The 25,943-nt window shown below is 38.3% G+C and overlaps 1 protein-coding gene across 10 annotated transcripts in view; it reads right to left on the bottom strand.

Moving 5' to 3' along the window:
• Positions 1-25,943, bottom strand: part of ATE1 (arginyltransferase 1) — a 172,991-nt gene that overhangs the window by 135,456 nt on the left and 11,592 nt on the right. For 7 of the 10 annotated variants that reach the window (XM_045068890.1, XM_004751794.3, XM_045068891.1 and 4 more), the window contains exons 6-7: positions 22,707-22,939; positions 20,674-20,802 (exon numbers count right to left, since the gene is read on the bottom strand). In XM_045068890.1, the coding sequence (XP_044924825.1) occupies positions 20,674-20,802; positions 22,707-22,939 (362 nt within the window). Of the gene's footprint in view, positions 1-19,610; positions 19,740-20,673; positions 20,803-22,706; positions 22,940-25,943 lie in introns of all 10 variants that reach the window. The other 3 variants (XM_004751797.3, XM_004751800.3, XM_045068892.1) reach the window with 2 other exon arrangements.

Here is a 25,943-nt window from a genome sequence, read left to right as displayed (position 1 = left end):
GAATGAATTACCAGAGCAAAAACAAACTTTCCTGGTTTAGACTAGTTATCAATAGGCAGTACTGTTCACTTGTCAAGTCACTACCAGGAGGTCATAAAACTTGAGGCTCCGCAGATTTAATGGCAAAAGCAGACCTAGCACACAAGAGCTGAAGACGAATGGTGGTCACGACAAGATTATTCCTATCACCTGAGCTTTGCACTCACTAAAATGTGCTTAACTCACTGTAGGTAAATTTCTCAACACTCTCCTTCAGGAAATTCAAAACAGCTTTTACTTATTAGAGAAGGACAATTGTCAGGAGCTTTTGACATCATCTGAATTCTCCTTTCACTTCAGGAGCTGAGTTTCACAAACATTACTTTCTGAGTAGTTTTCCACTGGCAACAAGTGAGCTCTCTTTCCAGCTGTTTCTCAAGAATAGGCAACTGGGCGGCTCGTTCATGCAGTGTGCGTTCACGGGGCAACTACTCTGTTCCAGACACTCTGCTGGGCATCGTGTATTTCTTCTGATTCTGGAACCATATTTTTACAGGTAGGTAAAACAGGATGAAGTATACCATAGATTATGGTAGACTAATGAGCTAATTTTTCAAAAGTAGAGATATACCCTAAAGAATAAGCAAGAATCTCTATCACAAGAATGAAAGAAGAAATAAAAATGGCAGAAGCGTGCAGTTCCTTTCCCACTGTAAGCAAAGCAGGTAAGAAATACATGTACAAATCTTCACCAACTAATCCCTTTTATAAGTTTTATGCAGTATATGAGATTTTAAAGACTCAAATTACATATCGATGAACCAAGCTGGTTTTGAACTTTTTTCCTTTGAAAGAACTAACTCAAATTTAGTATTAAAATTTCAAATGTGTGATCTTTTAATTCCAACAAATATTGGAATTACAATGGAAAAACAAAACAAAAGAGAAAAAGAAAATTTCATTTGCAAAGGCTGCCAGGATGGGCAAGAAGAATCCCTTACTTGCCCTTGACCTCAGGATTCACTGACGGTTCCTAATGGTTTACAATCAATGCATCCCAACGACCAAAGTTTAGTCAATGATTATCTTGATGGCAAACCCCACTGTACTCTCCCCCGTGTTTACAAATGAGGAACCTCAAAATAAAGCAGAGGAATCAGAAACTTGCTCAAAGCCACAGAGATACAGTAAGTGGGCAAGCTTTTTTTTTTTTTTCCCCTTTATTGCTCTCTCCTGGGGTTTTGTCTTCAGTTTCAATGTCTGAAATTCTGGAGTAGCTTGATAACGGACTGCTAGTTATGTAAGTGTAGCAGTACAGAAAACAAACAGTAGACAAAAATAGTACAGCAGAGTTTGTCACGAGGATTAAATAAAGGTAAAGGTGCTTGGTTAAATAATCATTGACTAAACTTTGGTTGCTAGAATGCAGGTGACCATAAAGCGTCAGGAATCCTCAGAGAATACTGAGGTCAAGGACAAATAAAGCAGGAATGCAGAGTCAGGTTAACCAAGAATCCACATCCAGGGCGCCTGGGTGGCTCAGCTTGTTAGGCCTCCGACTCTTGGTCTCAGCTCAGATGGTGATCTCAGGAGTCATGGGATCGAGCCCTGCTGGGGGCTCCCAGCTCAGCAAGGAGTCTGCTCAAAGAATCTCTTCCTCTGCCCCTCTGCCCACGCGCACACATCCTCTCTCTCAAATAAGCAACTGTTAAAAAAAAAAACAACCCCACATCCATTCATGCCAAACACTCCCCTTGACAGCCTAGCATTCCACGTCACTGCCCTATCCCTCAGGTTTCAGAAAACAATGTAAGCCCGTATAGTAACTGTGAGAGTTCCTGTCACACTTACATAACTAGCAGTCCGTTACCAAGCTGCTCCAAAATATCCGATACTTAAAGACAAAACCCCAGAAGAGAACAAGAAGGTCAAAATGAGGATGCAAAACAGAATGTTTACATCCCCAACTCTCAGAGTATTTATTCTAAGCTCCATTTTCCGTTTTCCTCTTGACTACTACTTCACTAACAATAAACTTAGCCATCTAGTTTCCAAGCCAATAATTAATATTTCCACTCCTCCCTTATACCTGCTCTACTTTTCCTTAATACTTATCCCCTGCTAACCTACTATATCATTTACCAATTTATTACACTTATAGTTTAAAGGACTGTCTCTGACCACCTACTCCCACCTCTGAATGTGGGCCCCACAAGAGCAAGGGATCTTCCTGTGACTAACTCACTCATTTGCTAACTGTACCAGGTGCTTCTGGAAGAGCACGTGGCACACAGAAGTGCTCAATAAACATTTTAACAAAACATCAAGAAAAAAAATTTTTTTTTAATTTAAAAAAATTTTTTTAAAAATCAAGAAACCACAAATTCGAAAGACAAAGAATGATCAAACTAGACAAACTAATACAGTTAATGACCAACAGCAAAAAAAAAAAAAAAGGAAGAAAAGGAAGTAAAAAAAAAACGGAAGAAAGATTAAAACAGAGAAACACTTGAGAGTAAAAAGGAGTCCTCGAGGGCATGTGCCACAGCAAACACAGCAAGCATAGAACGTTTCGGAGGGACTATAAGAACCACTAACAACAGGCAAGTCCTGCTCAGTATCCTGTGTGAGAAGGCAGGTAAAAACACCATACATTTGGGAAAGGAGATCATTTTAACTGATTAGAGTACATAAAACCTTAGCAACAAAAATGTTCTAATTATTGGAAAATCTGCTTATGCTGAACGTTTCATTCACTGATGTCAGTTATTCTCTATAAATTGAATACTTGGGCCCATTTTCACTTTTTCATAAATGAGCACCATGGTCTAGCATAAAAAACACGGAAACTTGCAGACACTGCTCTGCCTCTAACCACTACGTTATCTTGGACAACCTACTTTAATTCTCTACATAAGAGAATTTACACAATCAGTAAGGTCTTTCATTTCTAATGTCGTATAATACTATGATTTTATAATCTGAGATAAGTTGTAGATATTATTGACAAAATACAATTTAAGGAAAAAATGTTTTTATTTAAGATTCATTTATTTTAGGGAGAGAAAGCAAGAGAGACAGTGCAGGGGAGAGGGGCAAAAGGAGAGGGAAAGTGGGGGGAGAGAGGGAGAGAGAGAGAGAGAGAGAGAGAGAGAATATCAAGCATATCCCCCACTGAGCACAGAGCCCGATATGGAGCTCAATTTAGGACCCTGAGACCAGGACCCGAGCCAAAAGCAAGAGTCAGACACTTAATCACCTGAGCCACCCAGGCACTCCTTCAGGGAAAACATTCTTAGTGATAGCTGTAACTCCACCCCTTTGCATCTCCCCTCAAATTAATAATATCCTGGGGATATAATCATGCCTCTGTACTAATATATTTAGGTAAGTGATTCAAAAGCTTTAGTAATGTAACTTCTACTAGTGAAAAATGTCTTGAAACAAACTTAAGACACACTACAATACTAAACTCCCTTTATTTAGGGGCTGTTCGTAAAAAAGTGACTTTTTTAATTGATTGGACAAATAACCATCTAAGCCTTCTCCTTTATTCACTCAAGTTCTCCCGGCCTTAAAAATAAATAACAAATGGGGTGCCTGGGTGGCTCAGTGGGTTAAGCCGCTGCCTTCAGCTCAGGTCATGATCTCAGGGTCTTGGGATCGAGTCCCGCATCGGGCTCTCTGCTCAGCGGGGAGCCCGCTTCCCTCTCTCTCTCTCTGCCTGCCTCTCCATCTACTTGTGATTTCTCTCTGTCAAATAAATAAATAAAATCTTTTAAAAAAATAAATAAATAAATAAATAATAAATAAATAAATAACAAATATTTCAAAATGCTGAGAACTTGCCATCATTCAAATTCTGTATTCAAATTATGTAACAGTTCTTTATATAATAGTACATGCCTATACATGAGTGTCTGATTTCTCTACATAATTGAAGAAAAATGTCAGTCTGATACAGTGAATACTTTTCTAAACATAAGTTATTATTTTCATAGACAAAGAGAAAAACTATTAAGAGAAAACGGTCAAGGACACCTGGGTGGTTCAGTCAGCTTAAGGGTCTGCCTTCGGCTCAGATTATGATCCCGGGGTCCTCGGATCAAGTCCCACACTAAGCTCCCTGCTCAGTGGGGAATCTGTGTCTCCTTCTCCCTCTGCCACTCCCCCTGCTCCTGCTCTCTCTCTCAAATAAATAAGACTTTTTTAAAAAAATGGTTAATGGCTCCTTTGTTTTAAGTTCCAGGAAATATTTAACTCTCTAAGAAGCAAAGACTCATTTATAAAGACCATATTCAATGCCTCAATGCAAATTACTCCCAACAAACGGCAAAAGTTAAGCACTTAACCGAACCTCACAGGCAGCGAGCACACAACTTGCACAGCTGGCTCAGGGACAGCGCGGAGCTAGGATGTGGACCTAGACCGCCACCTCGTGGCGTCAGTAAGAAAACAATCCAGTGTTGAAACCTTTCTCTGCTCCATGGGGTCAGCATGGACCCATCACAACCAACTCCCCTTCTCTTCATCACACTGTCGAAACATATATGCCTGAATGAAGAGAACGCTCCCCAAAATAAGGATCCTTCAGAAGAATTCTTCTTATATTTGAGACTCTCGTAGGAAGTTCTCTGAACTAATTTAGAAAACAGCTTTCCAGGAAAGCACAGTAGTTTGAACCAACCTCAGTCCTAAGTTTTAAATTAATACAAGACCCCCTGATGGAATCAGCAAACAAAAAAAGGTATTTGTAGGTAAAAGGGCATAATTTCTGGAGCCTGTTTTTGGAAAACCCAACGAACAACAAGTGGTAAGCGGGGGATCAAGGCTGTGGGGACAATGTTGTCACCCAGCGGTGGGCACACAGGGGTTCACCATACTGTCTTTATCCTATGAATGCTTGAAATTTTCAACTTTAAACTGTTTTATAAATAAATCATATTTACTTATTAATCTGAGGGCTATGTCTTTCAAGTAATATGTGAGCTTCTTTCAAAAAAAAAAAAGGCCTCTTAACCTAAAACTCAAAAAAAAATTAGTCATCTTTTTAAGAAGTTTTTAAAGGTTTCCTTAAAAAACAATAAATGGTAACACTGTGAATGTCCTGATTACCTACAATCAAACAGAGAAAAACTCTCCTGATGTTATTCACTTGGGTACTTACGGCCTAGCATAACATTTGCACTTCTTTCATCCACACAGTGTGCTGTGTCATAAACAATCTGAACAAAAGCAAAGACGATGTGCTGTGTAATTAAGCCAAAGGGTGGCTCTAGTGCTGACGAAGACACCGAGCAGGTGAGACACTATTTTCATCTTCCACTATACTTTCTTGTTACTAACTTGTGAATGTATGACATAGAGGGAAGAATGAAGGGGTGCCTTGGTGGTGCAGGTGACTAAGCCACCGACTCCTGATTCGGCTCAGGTCATGATCTTGTGAGCTCAAGCCCTGCATTGGGCTTTATGCTCAACGTGCAGTCTGCTTAAGACTCTCTCTCCCTCTCCCTTTGCTCCTCTCTCTGTACACGCAATGTCGCTCTCTCATTCTCTCTCTAAAAATACATCGTTTAAAAAAAAAAAAAAAGGAAGAATGAAAACACAGAACAGGGGTGATCATGAAGCCTGAGAACTGTGTTAAATCAGATAGAGAATGGTACGCTCACAAAAGGAAACACTTTCGCGATCTTTGATAGGAACTTATTAAAAGCAGGCCGGTGTTAAACTGCCAACAACAAAGCCAGGAACAAGCAGTTTAAGAAGGGTTCTAGTCACTACCACAGAAGGAAAACAAAGTCAGAGAGACCATGATCCATGGGCAACAGCTCCCCAATCCCTTACTCTAGCCGCAGGGACAGCAGGCAATGAAGAGGGCTACACAGTAATGATGCTACCAGAAGGCCCCTTCTGCTTGACACTGGGTGTGCTTCAGTATGTGACCACACAGTGACTTATAAGCAAATCACACAAGCCAGGCTTACTTTCCATATTCCCTAACTCTGCCTCAGGTAAAAGACTCAACCTCATTCATAATCAATCAATCAATAAGTAAATGGAAAAGTAGGAATATGTAGTTCTCTTAAAATTTAAGTAAAAATTCTTTTAATTCTATAACAATGTGACTGTGAGATTATGTACACATACATACAAATATATATACACACAAAGTCACACGTTTATTCCACAATGAAGGGGAGAGGGCAAGTAGAAGTCTACTTCTTTAGTGCAAATGGAACACTTCATAAAGACCAGTTAGACCAGATCTTATTTCCTGCTGCTTAAATATTTTATTAAGGTAAGAACCTGGGTTCAGTCACTAAATCTATCAGAGCAGATTCATATTCCTACTGAGAAAAAAGTTATGGGTCATTCAAAAGGCTGTTGGTTAGAAAGATAACCTTGACACCTCAGAATTTACACTTCTAAGAACCTTCCTAGTTACTCATGGCAATCAAGTGATGTCATCTCTGTCACATCCACTTGACTGCTCACTCCCGTTCATTTCCTGTTGCCATAAGCATCCATCTGCCACCTGTTCCCCAAAACTGTATAAAGTAGAAATGCAAAACACAATTCTCTCTAAACATTTCAGCCTATGATTGTAAAATAAGACACTTCCTCTAACATCTTCCCAATAATTTCAAAATTAAGCAGGGGTATATTTCTCATCTGTCATCAAAAAACCAAAAGTCTGGTACCATACTCTGTAGGGTATGCTGTGGAGTAAGGCCCTCCTGTAAGCTGTCGTGCAGAAGGGGACAACATCTGGGAAGGGAATTTGGCAAAATCTAGAAACACTGTATGAACTTCTGCCCACTGATGCACTCTATGAAATCAACCATAAAAGCACACCTCTACACACACATAATGACAAAATTATACGACCTATAGCATCACAAAATTAGAAATAACCTAGGGGCACCTGGTGGCTCAGTCAGTTGAGCGTCTGACTCGTGATTTTGGCTCGAGTCATGATCTCGTGGGTCCTAGGACTGAGCCCCCTGTGTTGGGCTCCGCACTCCGTAGGGGAGTCTGCTTGGGATTCTCTCTCTGCCCCTCTCCCCACTCAAATGCTCTCCCTCTCTAAATCTTTAAAAAAAAAAAAAGAAGAAGAGAAAAGAAAAGAAATAACTCAAAAGTCCATTAGCAAGAGACCACTTCAATAAACTACAGCACATCCTTTCACAAAAGCATGTAGCTGAAATAACGAAGAATTAGGGTTCTCTATGAGATGCTAAGACTATGACCTTGGGTATACTTTTAGGGAAAAAAGAAAGGTGCCAAAAAGTGTACACAGGATGTTTTTCTTTGTGAAAATGAGAAAAATAAGATTATTCATATGTATTTTTTTATTTTTGCAAAACCAAACAAAACACCAGAAGGATAAACCAGAAACTCATCAAAATGTTTATTACTGGGGGCACCTAGGCGGCTCAGTGGGTTAAGCCATTGCCTTCAGCTCAGGTCATGATCTCAGGGTCCTGGGATTGAGCCCCACATCGGCTGATATGGGGCTGCTCAGCAGGGAGCAGGGAGCCTGCTTCCCCCTCTCTCTCTGCCTGCCTGCTTACTTGTGATCTCTCACTCTGTCAAATAAATGAAATCTTTAAAAAAAAAAAAAAAGTTATTACTGGAGGACAGGGTACAGGCTGGAGGAGACATGGAAAGAAGACTTCTCTGACTGGAACTTTTTGGGTGACTCTGGAACCACATAAACGCATCACCTATTAAAACACTAAAATTAAGAATTAAACCTCATATTCAAAACAACTGAATAAATGACCATAAGTCAGTCTAGTATCACAACCACATAAGAGAATAAAATTATTCCATGCAACTTCTGAATACAGTATTCTGACGGAACATCTGAATGAGATTATGTCCTAAGGGCAAAAAAGAATCACAAAAGAATCATAAACCGCATTTATCAGCTATCATTAGTACTGTTATTGATACTGCAATATTGAATCTACTTTATGTATATCATAATACAAACCAAGTTCATAAATATGCTAATGTAATCAAGAAACAAAAAAGAGAAACAAACATAAAATCAGAAAAGATAATACCACGTGTTAAATTTGAATTGGAAAGATCAACATAAATTCATACTATCTAATTCTTCTTGGTCTCTAAATTCAATCTTCATTACAAGGAACATAGGCTTCTTGGAAAACCGGCTGGCAGATTCCAAGACTGCATTGGGAAATGCATAAGATGAGGCTGGGGTAGCGTTCTGTTCTAGAAAGCATGAAGGCTCTCAATATTAAAGGAGCTGATCAGAGGACAGAGGGGCTGTCTTGATGGAATGTGAACGGAGCAAACCTGGGACTGTTTGAGCATCAGAAAGAATAATGACTGTGACTACAAAGTACTGAAAAAAATATATATCCAGAAGTTTTGTAGTGGGGTAAAAAAAAAAAGAGAGGGAGGGAAACTAATTTGTCACTAGCTCCTTTCTCCAAAATTTGTAATTACGGTGAAAGAATTCAGCATTTACCTTGCCTTCTTAGGAGAAACTACAGGTTATCTTCGATTGATTAGGAAAATCTTCTCCAGCCTTTTTAACCAAGAATGGCTATTACTGCATGTATTACAAAAGAAAAGGGAATGCTAAGCAAATATCTGTTCAAAAAGCAACAGTGGAATGATGGACCCAAAGATCGCCAACAGACACTAACACCATTACCTAAAAGGCTGTTGAAGAAAGGGCATTCACCTGTGCTGTAATACCCTCTATAGATTACTTGCTAATCACAAAGGGGACATCTTATCCTTAAAATGAAGAGATCTAGAGGTCACCACCTTAACGGGCTGTTCAAAATTAGCACCATCAATACCGAGACGTGCCATCATTCCTTATCTTCTGACATAATATGATGTACAAAAAATTACCTAATGAATTGCCTATGAATTAAACATGCCAAAATTATTTTACCTGAATCTAATCAAGATTTAGACTTAATTTTTAGTCTGTAGGAGATTGGAGCCACAAAGGAATAAGTTAAATTAGACCAGGAGGAAAGATTCCGACAAACACAGAATTTGGGACATCCTATAAGACAATTGGCCTGGACTTTCAAGACCCAATGCCACGTACTGCCATTGTAAGAAATAAAACCAGCACCCTAATTAAGGCATAAAAATACGACTCTACACTAAAAGGAATTGGAACTCCTCAAAGAAAAGGCAGATTCCAAATCTGGAAGGAAAAGCTACAACATGAGTCTAGAACGTCCTTATCTTGCACCAGGTAAAAAGCAAATTCTTGACTAATGGGGTCATAGCATAAGGTCATAAGGGGAACCCTTGTGGCCAAATTTGGGATAATTTAAGCATTTAAAAAATTATGGCAATGGATTATAATAATTTAAAGGTTTTTTTTAAATTCCATAAGCCCACAGACATACCAAAAGGAAAAAAGATGGTGGGGGGAGTGCATGGAGAGCTAATGATCTTTTTTACAGCAAATATGTAATTTCAGATCATAAATGAGGTCATAGGGATGCCTGGGTGGCTCAGTGGGTTAAGCGTCTGTCTGCGGCTCAGGTCATGATCCCCGGGTCCCGAGACTGAGCCCTACGTCAAGATCCTGGCTCAGCGGGGAGCCTGCTTCTCCCCTTTCCTGCTGCTTCCCCCACCCTCCACGAGCTTATGCTCTATCTCGCTCTGTCAAATAAATAAATAAAATAATATTAAAATAAACGAGGTCATAAGAGAATGTAATTCAATTTGATAAATCACCAATCAGCAGCTTCTCCCACCTTCCCATAACTGATTCGGGTCTGGATCACCAAAGGACATTAAAAAAATTGGCTGATAGACGGTTGGGAAAGAGTTATTCAAAATGTCTCAAAAACATCATCTCACAGATTACTTGATGGTACCTCGCGTTTTACAACAGAAGGATCTACTTAGAAAGGTGAAAATGTCACTCAACACTGAAGAGATCTGGGGGCACCTGGGTGGCTCAATCAATTGAGCATCTAACTCTTGGGTTTGGCTCAGGCCATGCTCTCAGGGTCCGGAGACTGGGCCCCATGCAGGCTCCGCACTCAGCGGGGAGCCTGCCTACGATTCTCTTCTGCGTCCCCTGCTCCTCCGCAACCCCACTCACTCACTCAATCACTCTCTCCCAAATAAATAAATCTTAAAAAAAATAAATAAAGGGATCCTGTGGCTTCCATCCAATCAACCGAGCAGACGTAGCATCACAAACAAGGGAAAACCTGACACCGTGTGCTGCCCGAGATGCGCTGCGGAGCCAAAACACTGGCACAGCGGCGAGAGCAAACCGGTGCTCTCTGGAAGCTGGATGCCAGCATGTGCAGTGACACAGCCGCTCCACGGCAACACGCCATGTTCACTAGAAGACGGGTACCAGGACGGACCGGCGCCGCTCTCGGCACGGTAGCCCCGAATTCCCCCAATTCCCATCAACAGCAGAAGTGGTGAACTACAGTACATTCACAAGTGGTACACCACACGGCAGTGAGACCGGACACACGATGACACAAACACAGATGAATAACACGAACATGCTGTTGAACAGAAGACCGAAAGCAAAGGAGGCCACATGCAGGGCTCTATTTCCATCAAGCACGAAAGGGGCAGAACTAATGTGCAGGCTTACAAGTCAAGAGGGTAATGCCAGTGACTGGAAAAGGACAAAGGGGACTTCTGAGGGGCTGGCAACAGTCAATTGCTTGATCTGAGAACTGATATACAAATGAGTTCAATTCACAAAAATTCACCTATCTGAACACTTCCATGTATTTTTCTGTATCAACATTATATTCCAATAGAAAGCTTTTTTTAAGTACGCATCACCCACACCTAAAAACATTTAAACTGAATCTAATCACTAGAAAACACTCAAATCCTGAATACAGGACATCCTACAGACAATCAGCCTAAGCTCTTTAAAAATGTCAGTCATAAGAAAGACTAAAGAAACAACAGCCATACTATAAACATAGGATAAATACAACAGTTCAGGAAATGCATGGATCCCGTATTTAAAAAACAAGCGAAAATACAAAAGTATTTTTGGTATAACTGGGAGTATCTGAACATGGATTATGATGTTACAGATTTCTGTTAATTTTTTAGGAATGATAAATACTGTGATTATGTAGGAAAATATACTTATTCTCAGGAGGCGCATGCTTAGTATTTTCAGGCGAAATGTTGTGATAACCACAACTTACTCTCAAACGGTTCAGATAAAAAAAAAAGAGAGGAAGAAAGATAAAGCAAATCTGACAAAGTTGTTAACAACTAGTGAGCCCTGATGAACAGTATGTGGGTGTTCACTGTTATCTTTCAACTTTTCTGTTTGTAAATTTCAAAGTTTTACAGTAAAAAGTTGGGCAAAAAATGGTAATATCACAAAAAAAGCATTTAAAAGATAGCCTTTCTAGAATAAAAAATATAATAACGAAATAGAATATAAAAACCTAGGTTGGGGGCACCTGGGTATGCTCAGTCAGTCAAGCACTCAACTCTCGATTTTTAGCTCAGGTCATGATCTCAGGGCTCTGTGCGGAGCATGAAGCCTGCTTGGGACCCTCCCTCCCCCCTCCCCCTCCCTCTGCCCCTCCTCCCTACTCAAATAAGCACATGCTCTCTTTCTTAAAAAAAAAAAAAAAAAAAAACAAGAAACCTAGATTGTGTACTCTTTTTTAAAAATGGGAAAATGTAAATAAATATAGAATTAGGTATTAGATGACATTTATAAATCACTGTTAATTTTCTTATATGTGCTAATGACATTGCATTTTGAGTAAATACATCTTATTTTTCAGAGATGCATGCTAAAGAACTTAGGAGTAAAATGTCACGTGTACAGCGTAAATTAAAAATGACTCACACACAAAAAAGATGAGGCAAACATGGAAAAGTGACTATTATTGAATCTGGGTGATGAGTATATAGGTGGTCAGTATACTATTCTTTCTATTTCCTTTTTGTTTGAAAGTCCATAAAAAACAATTCTGTCAGTGCCTCAAAAACGTGAAGAAACCATTATAGCTGTGAGTACAGTCTGTTTTTCAGTTGAGTTTAGAAAAGCTGATGTCAACTTTAATTATTCTAAGGGACCAATGACACTTAAAAACATTAGATAACGGCGTTTTCTATATACAGTATCAATAAAATTCCAGCTAAGATCCCACGTTTATATACAAAATTCATGGTATTTTAAAAAACGAAGATTCACATATGCTGGTTTTATATTGTATTATATAAAAGATAGGTCACAAATTACACCCATCTGATTTTATTTATATTATGTTATTTTCTGAAAATCTGGTATCTATCTGAATGATTGAAAACAGGAATGGAAGCAAACATGTAGAGGTAATTCATCAAGGCCTTTACAATCTTAATACTTATGATTATGTGCTACTTCTCTAAGGATGTTACTAAAAAGAACTGACTTACTATTTTATATATCAAAGCAATCTATATTTATTTATCTTCTCATCAAATCTTTAAAAAAATTATCTACTTTTTGGGATGCTGAAATGATTATTTTATGGTTACCAATAGAGTTAAAATGGATTTTATGCACTGATATGATTGCTTGAAGTCTCCAAAGTTACTACACTGACTTGCATTTACTTTAAATGCTTTACAACTGTGAGAACAAAAAATGCATTTTCTTCAACACAAGTGAATTAGTTTCACCCATTACATTAACAAAACCACACCAGAGTGAGCTGCTGCACAGAGCCCTTAAAGCAAGTCAGAAGAACACTTGAACTTTTCAGAGGAGAACTTTTTTGGCTTCTTTTCCTGAATCCGAGCAGAGGAACACTGGCCATTTAATCATGCAGAAAACTGTACTGATATGCAAGGGGAAACTACTTCTGTACTGGGTCATGAATGAAATGGTTCCTTCAAAACAAAACACTGCACTTCAAGACTGGAAAGCAAAATACTATGCTCAGATCAGTTTCTCAAGGCAGCCAACCTTGCAGACAGAGTGTGCCTACTCTCTACCTGTAAGCAAGGGTTTTGCCAAATGAAGTAAGAATTTCTAGGATGAAACACACTAGGTGAAGGACCTCATTGACAGCAGTGACCCTCTCCTTACATGGAACCATCTCCAAGGCAGCTCACAGCCTCGAATTCCCTATTAATTAGCCCCAAATTTAATTATGTTACCGAGAGAAAACCTGAGGTAGTGCTCCTGCCCACCGCCCTGCTTATAAAGCAGGGGTATCACTCGGAGAGAAATGACCATGTTCTCTCCTAACTCCAGAGTGGTGGCACACTGAGGCACCAGAGGGCAGGCCACAAAAATAGAGAATGACTCACCAATTCCCAAAGGAAGTAACTGTATTTGAAACAGTACGAGGGCAAGTTCAAGTCTAAGGGCGTTCTCAAAAATTTAGATTTTGGTGATAAGCAAAGAAGAGGAGACCAGCAGTTTCATGAGATGACGCGCCGAGCCACGGGCCCAGCTAACATAGCAGACAGAAGCAGAAGAGGCAGCTAGGAAGAGCCCCTCTTGGGGTCACAACAAACTACAAAGAATGGCCTCAAAAACTGTCCCTGCAAAGGGGCACAAATTTAATTAAACCAGACTACAAAGCAATTTATGCCCCAGGACACTGCTGAAAACCACAGAGCAACCAGCCAGCAATTGCTACAGCCTAAGAGCTGGGTCTGATAGCATAAGGGACAAACATCCTAACAACAGATCAGGGGAAGAGAAAGCAGAACACTGGGGAGACCACTAGCATCCCAAGGTAGCTGCAGTGCTCAAGGCTGAGACCTAGCGAGTGACAGCAGTGACCTCTCATACTTTACATAAATGGATACTCTCCTCTCTTCCTTACTAATTTTAAAACCAATTGTATAAAAGATTGTAATTATAATTACAATTGTAATTGTGCTGTTGGAATAATGACATACACACAAGAAATACATCTGGGGGCGCCTGGGTGGTTCAGTGGGTTAAAGCCTCTACCTTCTGTCAGCCTCTGTCCTGGGATCGAGCCCCGCATTGGGCTCTCTGCTCTGTGGAGAGCCTGCTTTCTCCTCTCTCTCTGTCTACTTGTGATCTCTCTCTGTCAAATAAATAAATAAAATGTTAAAAAAAAAAAAAAAAAAAAAGAAATACATCTGATAACATCATCCTAAAGAAGGTAGATGGGAACAAAGCTGTAACACAATAAGGAAATTATACTAGATGGTAACTCCAATCCAGTCCTAGATATATTCCAAAGAGAAATGAGAATGTCCACATAACACCTGTACACAAATGTACACAGTATTTTTCAAAGGAAAAAAATGAAAGCCACCCAAATCCCCACTGATGGATGGAGAAACAAAATGTGGTATGAGGAACTATTATTCATTCATAAAAAAAAATAAATACTGGGATATGCCAAAATGTTAACAAACCTTGAAAACCCTATGCTGTGTGAAAGAGACCAGTAAACAAAAGACCACATACTGTGTGATTCCACTTGCATGAAATATCCAGATTAGGTAAATCCAGAGACAGAAAGTGAAATAGTCATTGCCTAGAGCTGGGGCATTCAGGAAAAAATGAGGGACTACTGATGTAGGTATGGGGTTTCTTTTTGGGATGATGAAATCTGGCATTAGTGATGATGGTTGGCATAACTGTAAACGTACAAAAAACCACTGAATCATAGACTTTAAATGGGTGAATTATATTTCAATAAAGCTATTAAAAAAAAAAGCACAGTGCAGAGTCTTGACCTGCAAGATATTATTTTACATTTATTTCTTAGAAACTATATTCAGAGAGATGACAGACAAATCAGCTTATAATAAAAACAATATAATTTCCTCTGTCTCTGAAAACTGTATGAATTCAGATGTCAGACAAATAAAATGCTATGGCTGATCTCAAAGTCAAGGGACTTATCAAACCCAATACAGTATTTACCAAGCCATACTCACTTGTATGATATCAAAGACTATTCTGTCAAAATCATTTTCACCAGTAAAAATTTGCTGTAAGCATGTGACCCTATAAAACAGATCATTAAGGCAAAGCTGTTTGGCTCTAATAAAGAAATCCATTACATATTTCTATTTAAACACAAGGTCAAATCACATACCCAAAGTTCAGTACTACTGATGGCAGTGAATGTAAATTAAAAAGGTACAGTTAACTGCATGCAAAAGGAAATACAAATCTGAATGGCTCAAATTAAAATTTACTTTAGAAGAATTTTAATTAAATGCCATGTTCAGGGGCACCTAGGTGGCTCAGTGGGTTAAAGCCTCTGCCTTTAGCTCAAGTCATGATCTCAGGTCCTAGGATCGAGCCCTGCATCTGGCTCTCTGCTCAGGGGGGAACCTGCTTCCTCCTCTCTCCCTCTGCCTGCCTCTGCCTATTTGTGATCTCTATCTGTCAAATAAATAACTAAAATCTTAAAAAAAAAAAAAAAAAAAGCCATGTTCACCTTTCTTAAAAAAATTTATACCACTTTTATAATATGGATTATTACCCTACAAATGCATCATTTACACCACCTATTAGAGTTGTCCCATAATATATAATAAAATATATTATTTTAGCTAGCTCACAGACAGAAGAATACAAAGCCTTTTTTAAATAGCGTCAATCAGGGTACCTGGGTGGTTCAGTTGGTTGAGCATCCAACTCTTGATCTCAGTTGAGATCCTGACCTCAGGGTTGTGAGTTCAAGCCCCACGGCAGCAGGTGGAGGAGTGTCTCTATCATACCTTAAGTATAAATACCGACCACCACCCTGGAGCCTCTCCAGATGCTAAATTCCAGATGCTTGTTTCTGATCAGTATCTTCCCACGGTCATTTGTTCCATAGGCTTCTCAAACTCCAACTGGCCAACACAGAACTCATTTTTCTGTCCCAAAACACACAAATTCTTCTTCCTCTTGTATTTCTTATCTCATATAAGGTCATTATGATCTACCCGGTCATGCAAGCCAGAAAAGAAAAATCAATCTGGACTTGTCCCTCTCCTCCATTTCCAACTCCCAAACATCCTTCAAGTCAAACACCAAATCCTCATCAACTCTACCTAAAATGTATCTGTTGTACCCTTCTCCATCCTCCTCCCACCAGTATGTCTTCAAGTCCATCATGCCTCATCAGATCTGCCTCAAGTCTCACGACTCTAAAACAAGACCCCCCGCAGACGCCTCCATCTGGCTAACACTACTGTGGGAACCACTCCTCTACTCTTCTGAAAACATGTGGTTCACATAAGCACCTTCCTCCACCTAAGCTCTTGGGTGGGACATGTGATCCATACATGACCAGAGTCTGGATCCACAACTGGATCCACTGGATCCAGATCACAGTGACTGGTTCAGGGATAAGAACTTATCTCAGCTTAGGCCAATCAGTACCTTCCTCGGGACTTCTTACCCAAAAAAAGTGCACATTATTTTTCGCTGACATCACTTGCTGTGAGAACAACGTACCTTAAACTGGCAGTATTCACCACTGCCACCACATGCCTGCTTCAGATTCCAGCCTCACAAAGAAAGCAAGCTGGGAGACCCAAGCAAGAGACACTACTGGTATTTTCCTGAGATCTAATGAAGCCAAAACTTCTTTGTTACATATGCAAAGAAATCCTTTCTTAAAATAAATTCCACTTTGGTTTCTGTTGCCTATCAAGACCTAACGCATTTCTTAAAAATGAAGTGGAATTCTCTAGCTCCACTATCTAAAACCTTTCAATCATTCTTTATTACTACTAAGGTTAAAGTCCAAGACCTTAAGGTCTACAAATTCTGGACCCTTGATTATTTGATGGCATAATAATCAACTCTGGCACTGCAAGACACCATAAGCAAAGTAATAAATAAATAAATAAATAAATGACAAACTACAGAGGAGTATCTGCAACTTTTGCCCCAAAGGCTTAGGCTTTTAATATAGAAACAGTTTCTAAGAAATGGAAAGAAAAAAAGTATTCCTAGAAAAACAAGCAAAACTATGACCATGTGGTTCACAGAATATAAAACTCAAATGGATTTTAAACATAAGAAAACATGCTCAATTTCATTTATGATAAAAGGGATGAAAATTAAAATCACACAAATTTCATTTGCATATATATGGCAAAAACTCAAATTCTTACAAAATCTCAATGATCAAGGCCATTGAGGAACAAGCAGGCATTCACATAGATTGCTGGCTACAAAAGGGTACAAAGCCCTGGGAAGAGGAATCTCTCTGGAGACTAAGTGACCCAGCAATCCGGAAGCTTATAACAAAGACAGTGACAAAAGGCAAACAGCTCCATGTACAAGGGTACTCACTGCAACACTACGCAAGGGTAAAAGACTAGAAATTGCCAAATGGCCACTAGTAAAGTCAGAATGAAGAAACCATTCTAGTACTCAGCAGCTAGAAAATGAAGATCTCTATATAGTTCTTTCTTTTTTTTCCTACACATTGTTCTTCTGTGACCTCCAAGTATACTACGCTCATATAATAAACAGGGGGAAACGTGTGTGTATCTCGGTATATGTACTGGTATGTTGTAAAATCACACATACACAGAGACACATACACATGCACCCTATATACTCAGAAAGATCACACACAAGTACACACACAGATACTGCCTGTATATGTGCTTACATTTTCAAAAAGTATCAATAGAAGCAAAATTAATTATAAGATAAATGACCTAGTTTCTTTAAAAAATGCTATTAAAAACAAGAGGGAAATTTACTTTAAAGATGTTCAACCAAATGGGATGTATAGATCTTACATGAATCCCCATCAAAAAAACCAACTATAAAAAGACACTAAAAAAAAAAAACAAACTGAGACAACTAAAGAAAATTGAGTATGTACTGGGCATTAGATGGCATAATTTATTGTTAAGCTTGCTGGGCATGATTATGGTACTGCAGTTATATATTTTTAAAGTTTCTAACTTTTAATCTAGAGATTTCCCTTTAAAAAAAAAAAAAAAAACAGGGGCACCTGGGTGGCTCAGTGGGTTAAGCCTCTGCCTTTGGCTCAGGTCATGATCTCAGGGTCCTGGGATCAAGCCCCACATCAGGCTCTCTGCTCAGCAGGGACTCTGCGTCCCCTCTCTCTCTGCCTGCCTCTCTGCCGACTTGTGATCTCTGTCAAATAAATAAAATCTTAAAAACAACACCAAAAAAAAAAAAAAACCACTGTTTATTAAGTATTTGTCTCACAGAAGTGCCCAGGTATCATTTTAAATAATCCTTTATCTCTTGTATTTTTTGTCAACTGATTATTCCATCTAGAAGCTTATAATTCAGGTTCGATTTCTTCAGCAAGAATATTCCATAGGTGGCATTTTATACTTCTAACATAGAGCCCTGTTGCCAAGGATCCCATTCTCCTTTTTGGCCCGACAAACAGTTACTTACTCTTTAAAGACTTTAAAGCACACCTCCTTCAGAAAACCTCCGTAACCTCCAGATGCATACTAAGCTGGCGCTCCCTACCTCCTCATTTAATAGCTATACCGAACGGCACTGGAACTGCCTACCCCGCTGCCCCAGTCAGGCCATGAACGCCGTTAGCAATGGACTAGTGTGCAGGCCCGGACTCCACAGCGAATTCCAGAAAGTAATCTATACCCAGTACACACATCAGATCATTGCCTGGTGTCATGGCCCAACCATTCATACCTGGTAAGCAGGCAGCGCAAGGCCAGAATCTCCAGGTGATACAGGAAGTACTAATGTCCAGAATATCAAAGGGAGTTTTTGCACCTGGCAGACTCCTCACTATTTGTAAACACTATCTCCCACAGCTGCACGTCTCAACGGGGAACTTATGGAAGCACTTCCCAAACCAGAATGGGCATTCAAATTGCCCAGAAACCTAATTCAAAATGCAGACTTGGATTCAGCAGGGCTGAAGTGAGGCCCCAGATTCTGCACCCCAGGTGGATGCTGTTGGTCTGCAGACCACACTTCCTCCAGTAAGGTTCTGGGAGACCTGAAAGTCAGCCCTCTCTCTGGGAACATCCAGCATTAACTCCTGTCTTACTAATCACCTCTTTAAATCTAACATAGTCTGTGTCATTAAAACAAAGAAACAAATCCAAACTTTAATTCTTCTGCACCTGTTGGCATCTTTCTTCTAATACATCCCCCCGTGACAACGCTGCCATCTCTCCTCCATCTACATTCACAGGCTCTCAGTAAATGCTTGTTATGTCACAGTCTATATAATCTCAACGTATTTAATTCTTTCCCATTGGCTTCTTGTTAAGGTATGTTTGTTCACTGGTCCATCTTTCCCATGTGTTTATCAACCCCTCGAAGGCAGAGACTCTTCCCTTCGTGCGCAGGGTCAGGTCTGGCACGTAAGCAGCCTCAGCGGGGTGTGCGGACCAGCCTGAGGATGAACACATAAACACGCTTCGCCAGGTTCTTGGAAAGAGCCCTGAATATGAACCTCTCCTTTTTCCTGAGGGACTTAAACGCTCACATGTAGGACTTGTTTTCACAAAAGTTTAGTTAACATACACCGAAAAGGATCATCAGCTCTACTTAACAAATAAGAAAATAGCAAAAGAAAGTTCTCTATAATGCTTCTTCATAGACAACCTCATCAAGATAGGAAAAAACGTTTCACAAAAGGTACCTCCGTCTTCCCACATTCATCAGGCGGATCCTGGTGTATGGCCATTTGATACTTGACATATAAAGAAAATGACTGGCTGAAGGACGACTTGAACTCTGGGTCCTCAAAGGAGACAGGTACTAACCTCACCTTCAGAGCAAGGAAAATACAAGCAAATGCTATTGAAATATCTCTACCCACTGACATGCTTCTGAAGGTGAGGCTAGAGTAAGATCTCCGCAAATCCACTTCCAAAGCTCAGCGCTGGAGTTTTTCATGAAACGAGTTAACCCCGGAATGTGCTGACTGGCCCAGAGCCTAAAGCGCCAACTTTATATTAACACTTGGGAAAATTTTTAACTTCTAAGGGCCAGGACAATTCATTTTTCTTTTGTTTTTTACTCTTTCCACATATTGTGATTCTCTGCAGAGTCAACAGTGTTGCTCATGGTAGTGGCCACTACTTTTTGTCCCCTCTGCTAGTATTAAGTGTATTAACATTTTCCCCTTCCACATTTTTCTTGGGTATTCTGATGTATAAAATTACAAGCATATGAGAACTTCTATCAAAATATTCTACTATCTTAAAAAAAATTCTACTATCTTACTTTTCTAGTCCCACTCAGTTGTGTATGGGGATGACATCAACAAAGTATAATTTAGCTGTCATGAACTCTGTCTACACATGACTTTTAAAAGGAGATAAGGCCTATTAACCATGTTGTGCAAATATGCCTATCATAAAAATATAAAGACTTTTTTGTTTTTTCTCATAAATATTTTATCTTAGAGCTCTACTTATTACTAATTTTTAAATAAATACATCCAGACATAGCAACGTTAAAGATAATTCATTTTATGTGCTACTTTCCACTTTGCAATTACGCGTGACTGGCACTTAACATGTCCTAGGTAAAATCTGCACTTTCAGAATGTTCGTTACTCCACACTCCATCCTTTTGCAGATATGCTGCAAATTGAATATAAATAAAATGTACCACAAATAAATCAAGTTATAATACAATGGTATCAAATGGAGGGGAAAGTTCCATTTGCACAGAAAAATTACACTTGGCCTGCTGACCTGGCTCACAGTTGGTTTATCAGGTGGGTCCTGGTGAATAACCATCTGGTAACGTTTATAGACCTGGTAAGACTCCTGAAATGTGGCTTTGAACTGAGAACTTGGTGGAGATGATCTCACCACCCTCACCTTCAGAAGGAGTTAAAAAACAATGTTCATTATTTATTCCACAGAATACGCATTGTTACTCCCACCCAAAAAGAACCAAAAGTTTCCATACAAATATTAAAGCATACACATATAATATTTTAACATTACAAATGAACAAAATAGCACATTTTTCTTTAAAAATATTCTTTAAAATTTTCTTTAAAAATATTTCTCCAACTTCCAGACTTATTAAAAAGGCAAAAGATCCTATCTAAGCTCATAAGATTTTTTTTTCTTTTTTAACATATAATGTATTATTTGTCTCAGGGTTACAGTTCTGAAGACTAAGATCTATGACTGAATTATGGAAGATTGACTCTATTGGAAAATGGCAGAACACTTCTGGCACTCAAGATACAAACACAAATAAATACTCTTGAATTCTAGGTGTATGGAATGCACCTTCAGTAAATCATTCAGAGTCCAGAGTGCTAACCATTATACTATAGAACTCGACTCAGTAAATCATTCAGAAAAACTAAAAATGTGAATATATTTTTTAGACATTCTTTATGCATCACTGCTAACTCTAAACTTACAATTTTTTTTGTAAATGTGAAAGACAATCCTCACAAAGTATTCCTATTTCATGGTGTAGTTAAGAACGAAGACCCTAAGGTTAGATTTCTCTTACTCAATTTTCATGTCACCATCTTGGTCAAGCAGACAAATTTACCTCTCTGTGCCTTGGTTTCCTCACACACAAAATGAGGATGAGTTTACAATAGTAGCAGCACAGTAATGGTGAACACTTATTTTAATAGTGATTATTTACTAACCAGTTAAAATGTGTTAGCAAAACAAAATAGTCAAACAGGAAATCAAATGCAATAGAACAAAAAAGCTAACTGGAAAACTTTCACGTGTGCCATAAGAAGTAATTCTTCTGCAAACAAAGAGTAATATAAACATAACTGTGGACAAAACACCTCTGCCCATCCAAGGTATCATTACTTTAAAAAAGTAAAAGCTGCCTATTGTAGAACTGCTGTTCTATACTTTAAGTAGCGTGTCCAATTCTCTTTACAATTTGAGAAGGAGAAAGTCAATACCAAAATCAGAGCAGCTAAGGGATTATAATTTCAAAGTTGTTAAGATTTCTGTCTGATAATATATATGATCCTAAGGTTTAGATTCCGTTAAAGTTAATTTTCAATATCAGGTCCTTAGCGAAGCTCTCAGATAGTATTAAGCAACAAATTCAAAGGCTGACCCTGTTATTAATGAGATATGAAAATATAATAAAATCATTATAATTAATATTTGGGGGGGAAATGTATAAATACCAAATACTGAAGAATGTAGATTTAATCTGCAATGTAAATAAAAGTAACAGAAATACTCTAGAAGTAATCATACTATGCCTACAGAGGTTTGAGAGAATTACTGAGAGAAGATTAAAGTACTGCCACCGAGTACTATTTAGTCAATTCCTAACTGCTGGCTGGCACATGTACTACATCTGTTTACCCACTAGAATGGGTAAAACAGTGATCCGCTGATGTGATCTATTCTCCTTCACAATCGAACCAAAGAGCTAAAAATGAAATTTTAAATAGCATATTTTGTCCCTTTAACTACTAAATATCAATTAAGGGATACAATAAGCCACAGTCCCTTGCATAGTAACATGCTAAAACTGGAATTATTTTCACAACTTTAGTAGCCAAACTGCCTAAAGTATTTATTTTAAATCTTAAAAAAAAAAAGTGTTTTATCAAATAGCAGTTAACTTAGTAAATACAAATGCTACTTCATCCCAATTCACTGTCATTTCCCATTATTTAAATAGTAAAATATCAACAGAGTAGTATAACCTCAAACGAAAATAAACAAGGTATCAACAAAAACAAAAATATAAAATAAAACACCCTTCAAAGTACCTCTAACTTGTGTGATGCATTCTCTGGTAAAGATTCAAAAATTAAATCTTCAAGTGATTTGGGCTGGTTGGATTTATTAGCCTTTGGTGGGAATAAAGATGGTGGTTCGCCTTGAGCCTGGAAACCCTCAAGTTCTCCAGCTGGGTTCTGCTGCATGAGTTTTAACCTTTTCCTTTCTTTTCGGATTTCCTTTGCTTTCCGACATGGAGGCTTACTCAAATCTGCCCCTTTGCCTAAAAACAATTGCAAAATATTAGACCAATCACATCTGACTCTGGAATTTTTTGTTTTTACCCAAAGTCTCAAAGATACTACAGAATTAAATCTAAAGAGTTTCAACAGTTAGGTTAGCTTTGTAGGTAGGTATCTCAGAAGATTCTGATCTAGAGCTTTAAGTTGATCTTAAAATTCTACCTTAAATATAGGAACTGTCAAAGAAAGTAAATAGTCAGAAACTTTCCACATACCTCTATGAAAATAAAATTTTAAAAATTTTAATATTCATCCACTTTTTTGCCTTTATAAGTTGAAAAAAACATAATCAAATATCTTCTACTCTAGGACATGGATTTTTCCAGCCCATTCCTGAGGGACATTCCTCTCAAAGCACTGGTGACATAAATACATGCTTAGGACCTGGGTGTAAGAAAACACTCCGGCAGGTTTTTTGATGAAAAAATATCCTTGAAAGTACTTGTGTCTCTCCATCTAACAAATGGATGGGGTCTCATTTCTTCAGCTCCAGTTAATGAGTGTTGTTTGAATTAAAAAAGCTATTACCAAATTAAAAGTCCTTTAAGATATAAAAATTTTAGATAAAATAAACCACAAATTTCAGTAAGTGCTCTTTCATCTAGCAGAGTCTTCAAGGACTTGATGTTGAGAAGATCATTAAGAGGTAGAGGCAAATAACTAACACAAATGAAAACTTCAAAATAATTTAAATGCCCAACACCAGAATAATTCTACAATTTTTAGAACAGCTAAACCACAGAATACCAGTCACTAGAAATGCTTAGAAATTTTCAGGGATTTGTCGTTACACAAGGTTAAAAACAATTCCACTTATGTATAAATAGATGAAAAATACTTTTTAAAAAGCCTAGAAAGAAACATAAAAGTCATTTTACATGGGTTTAGAATCAGGGAAAGGACTGTTCTTGTTTTTTTTCTTGCAGTGTCCTCTTTTCTCCAAATTCTCTAACAATGAACAAACTTTTGTATTTTTTTAAGGCCATTGACAAAATAAAAATGCTATTTTAAGATCCTAAAACAGTATTTACAAATCATATGAAAGTTCACAATATGAAGTTCTACAAGATTAGCAAGTTCAATTTTATAGAAAAGAAATTCAAGACCCAGGGTGTTAAGGGACTTCCAGAGACCAAGAGCTGGTCAAAAGAAACGAATCTGATACCGGCTGCCTGGGTGGCTCAAGTTGGTTAAGCGTCTGGCACTTAATTTCAGCTCAGGTCCTGATCTCAGGGTCATGAGATGGAGTCCCGGACTGGCTTCACGCTTAGCATGGAGTCGGCTTGGGATTCTCCCTCTCCCTCTGTCCCTTCCCCCGCTCACACATGTTCACTCTCTCAAATACATAATAATCTTATTTAAAAAACAAATTTGATGAGAAAATCATGACTTCACTAATAGAAAAATCATTTTACTTCACTATCATGTTTTCCAATTAGAAACAAACTTTACATATAAAAACAGACTTTGAATAAGTCTAATAACCAGGCAACAAAGGACTGAGATAAAATGCAAGAATCAAGCATTCCTCTTGCCTTTCTGAGTTCTGTGAGAAAGAAATGAAAAGAGGTTCTGTTTATGGAAGTATCTACCTAGAAAATGAAAAATGAATGACAGACAGAATATCTAATGGATCAATGGATTTAGGCAGAGAGCACTGACCCATAGCTCTTCACATTAACAAAGAGAGGTACCCAGACATTATGTGTCTCCTGAAAGAACCTCCCACCACCCATGAAGTAACCTTACCCCCCTCAAATAAATAATTTGAACTCGAATCTGATTAAGACTTCTCTCACTCCCTGAAAAGCAAAACACAACCGAAACACAAAAAAAAAGAAAAAAAAAACACAACAATTTAATCTTAACTCTGAACTGATTTAATCTTGACTCTCTAGATCCAACCATCAATTTACAGGCAGGTAAAGGAGTATGTTAAACTGCACTGCGGATATAATCAGACAACCCAGAACAGCCAACCTAGTTTCTTCAAAAAACAAAGTGCAAATAAAAAAGTGGGAGTGATGGAAGGAACCTACAGATTACAGGCGTTTTCTAACTGTGTCAGTCAACTACAATATGTGGCTGTGTTTGGATCCTGACACAAACAAATACATAAAAATTAAGAACTTGAACATGGACTATTTAATAACAGTAAGGAATCTCACTCAGGTGTAATGGTGGTACTTGTGTATTTGAAAATTATTTTTTTTTAAGATGTATTTAAGATTTCTTTTTTTTTTTTTTAAGATTTTTATTTATTTATTTGACAGAGATCACGGGTAGGCTGAGAGGCAGACAGAGAGAGAGATGGGGAAGCAAAGGGACGGAGGGATAAAAAGACTCTCCAACAGACTCTGCGCTGAACCCAGAGCCAGACATGGGGCTTGATCCCAGGACTAAGAGATCATGACCTGAACTAAAACCAAGAGTCAGACACGTAAACAACTGAGCCACCCAGGTGCCCCAATGTTGCATACATTTTTAAAACCTAATTCTTTTACAAGTGAAAATATAGAAAAAAATTTTTGACCTTATAAAAGGTGAAGTTAAATACCAAAATTTGGAAATTTTTAAACTAAAATTCATCATGATTCATAAAGAAATCTAATGATAAACTAAGAACTTTAATGTCTGTACTTCTCAACACAATACCTAAAATTTACGTTGTCTCACTTCACACCAAAAATAAAAATGTTTAGCAGCATATCTTTTCACAGATAAAATTTGATTCTCAAACCTCCAGGATCCTAAGGTAGTAAGAAGAAATGGAACTCTTTTAAAATATCTGTATTTGGGGATAATAAAACTATTATTGCAGGCTTTTTAAAGAAAGTATTTTTTAAAGATATGATCTGTCCATCTAAATCCAGGTAAAACTAAATTGTACAATATACGGATCTATTTTGCAGATTTCACATAATTCGTGTGTTTAGCTGATGGGAGAGCCCAAAGGCTACAAAGTCTCAAGCATAAAGAAAATTA

This window comes from Mustela putorius, unplaced genomic scaffold (genome assembly GCF_011764305.1).
Source record: "Mustela putorius furo isolate JIRA1106 unplaced genomic scaffold, ASM1176430v1.1 tig00003909_pilon_pilon_pilon, whole genome shotgun sequence".
NCBI lineage: Eukaryota > Metazoa > Chordata > Mammalia > Carnivora > Mustelidae > Mustela > Mustela putorius.
Note: the sequence above shows the minus strand (reverse complement) of the source record. Positions and strands in the feature narration are given on the sequence as shown.